Here is a 1,293-nt window from a genome sequence, read left to right as displayed (position 1 = left end):
GGCCGCACCACGTTAACAACGAGGGTTGACGATTTTAAAAGCTTTTTTCCAACCCAAATCATTCCCCGATTCGCCAAGTTCCAGAAGTAAAAAAGCAAATTCCCCGATTCGCCAAGTTCCAGAAGGAAAAAAGCAAATCAACCGGCGAGGACGAGGCGATCCCGGCAAAAAAATTTGGGAGGAGGAGGAGGAGGAAAAGGGGATCCACAGCGATTTCTCACCTCTTCCACCTCCAGATCGATGCACCAGATGACTAAGTAATTAGCCGTCTCCTCGCAAACGAGGTGAGGGTTATCGGAGAGATATTTCTGGCTGTCGTCCCAGCGCCGTAGCATCCCTGAAGCAGGGCAGCCCCAGTTAACGGAGGATTTTATTTTATTTTTTTCCCCCCACTCATTAAAAAAAAGAACAATCTCTAAATCTCCTCAGCAAAAAGGGGGGGGAGCAGGGGATGGATGATTCACCCCGACATTCAATTAAACCCCCCCCATCTGAAATTAATGAAGGCGACGCGCTCGGCGGGGTGAGCAGATTCAATTAAACCCCCCCCATCTGAAATTAACGAAGGCGACGCGCTCGGCGGGGTGAGCAGGTGAAAAATCTTGTTGAAAAACCAACAAATTCTCAAATATTTCCTGCAACGAGCGACTTCCCAGCTTCTCCCAGCAGCAGGGGGGGTTCCCCAGCCCAATGGGGGTGTAAACTCCCCAAGAAGGGGGTGCAGCCCCCCCAGAAGGGGGTACAACCCCCCCCCGACCCCTTCCTACCACTCACCGAAGTGTTTGATTTGCTTCTCGTATCTCTCCACGAAAGTTTTGTGTTTTTTCTCTTTCTGTTCCTCCGTTTCCTCCTTCTCCTCCGGTTTGACGTTGAAGACGCTCTGGGGGAGCGGAAGGAGGTGAGTTACCGGCTCAGAACCTTTTTTGGGGGGGGGCACACAGAGGGCTCCCCCAAACCCACCTTGCTGAAGCCGTCCTTGCTGAGGGTATCCACATTCCAGGGCATATTTTTTTCCTTTTTTTTCAACTCCTCCAATTTATTCTCCCAACTCTTCTCCTCGTTCCTCAGCTGCTGCGCCTCAGCCTGGAGTTTTTCCAGCTCCCCTTTCCCGCTCGCCGCGTCCCCTACTTCCAACTCCTTCATTTTTTTCTGGCATTCGGCGAGTTTCCGTTTGCATTCTCTGCAGCCTTTATCCAATTCTTCTTTTTCTTTCTGGAATTGTTCCATCCGCTCCACGCGAGCCTGAAAAAATGGAAATCACGGCGGGATTGACGCTGGGAACGTCCTTAAATT

General features: G+C 51.0%; 1 protein-coding gene across 1 annotated transcript; it reads right to left on the bottom strand.

Moving 5' to 3' along the window:
* Nucleotides 1–221: 221 nt before the first annotated feature.
* CDC37 (cell division cycle 37) lies at nt 222–1,242 on the bottom strand (the record flags this gene model as incomplete). Its single annotated transcript, XM_010081871.1, has 3 exons — nt 222–337; nt 775–880; nt 961–1,242. Coding segments are annotated over 3 exons (504 nt in total), but the record flags the coding sequence as incomplete, so codon positions are not given.
* Nucleotides 1,243–1,293: the final 51 nt, after the last annotated feature.

This window comes from Pterocles gutturalis, unplaced genomic scaffold (assembly GCF_000699245.1).
Source record: "Pterocles gutturalis isolate BGI_N339 unplaced genomic scaffold, ASM69924v1 scaffold4074, whole genome shotgun sequence".
NCBI lineage: Eukaryota > Metazoa > Chordata > Aves > Pterocliformes > Pteroclidae > Pterocles > Pterocles gutturalis.
This window is presented reverse-complemented; position numbering and strand designations above follow the sequence as displayed.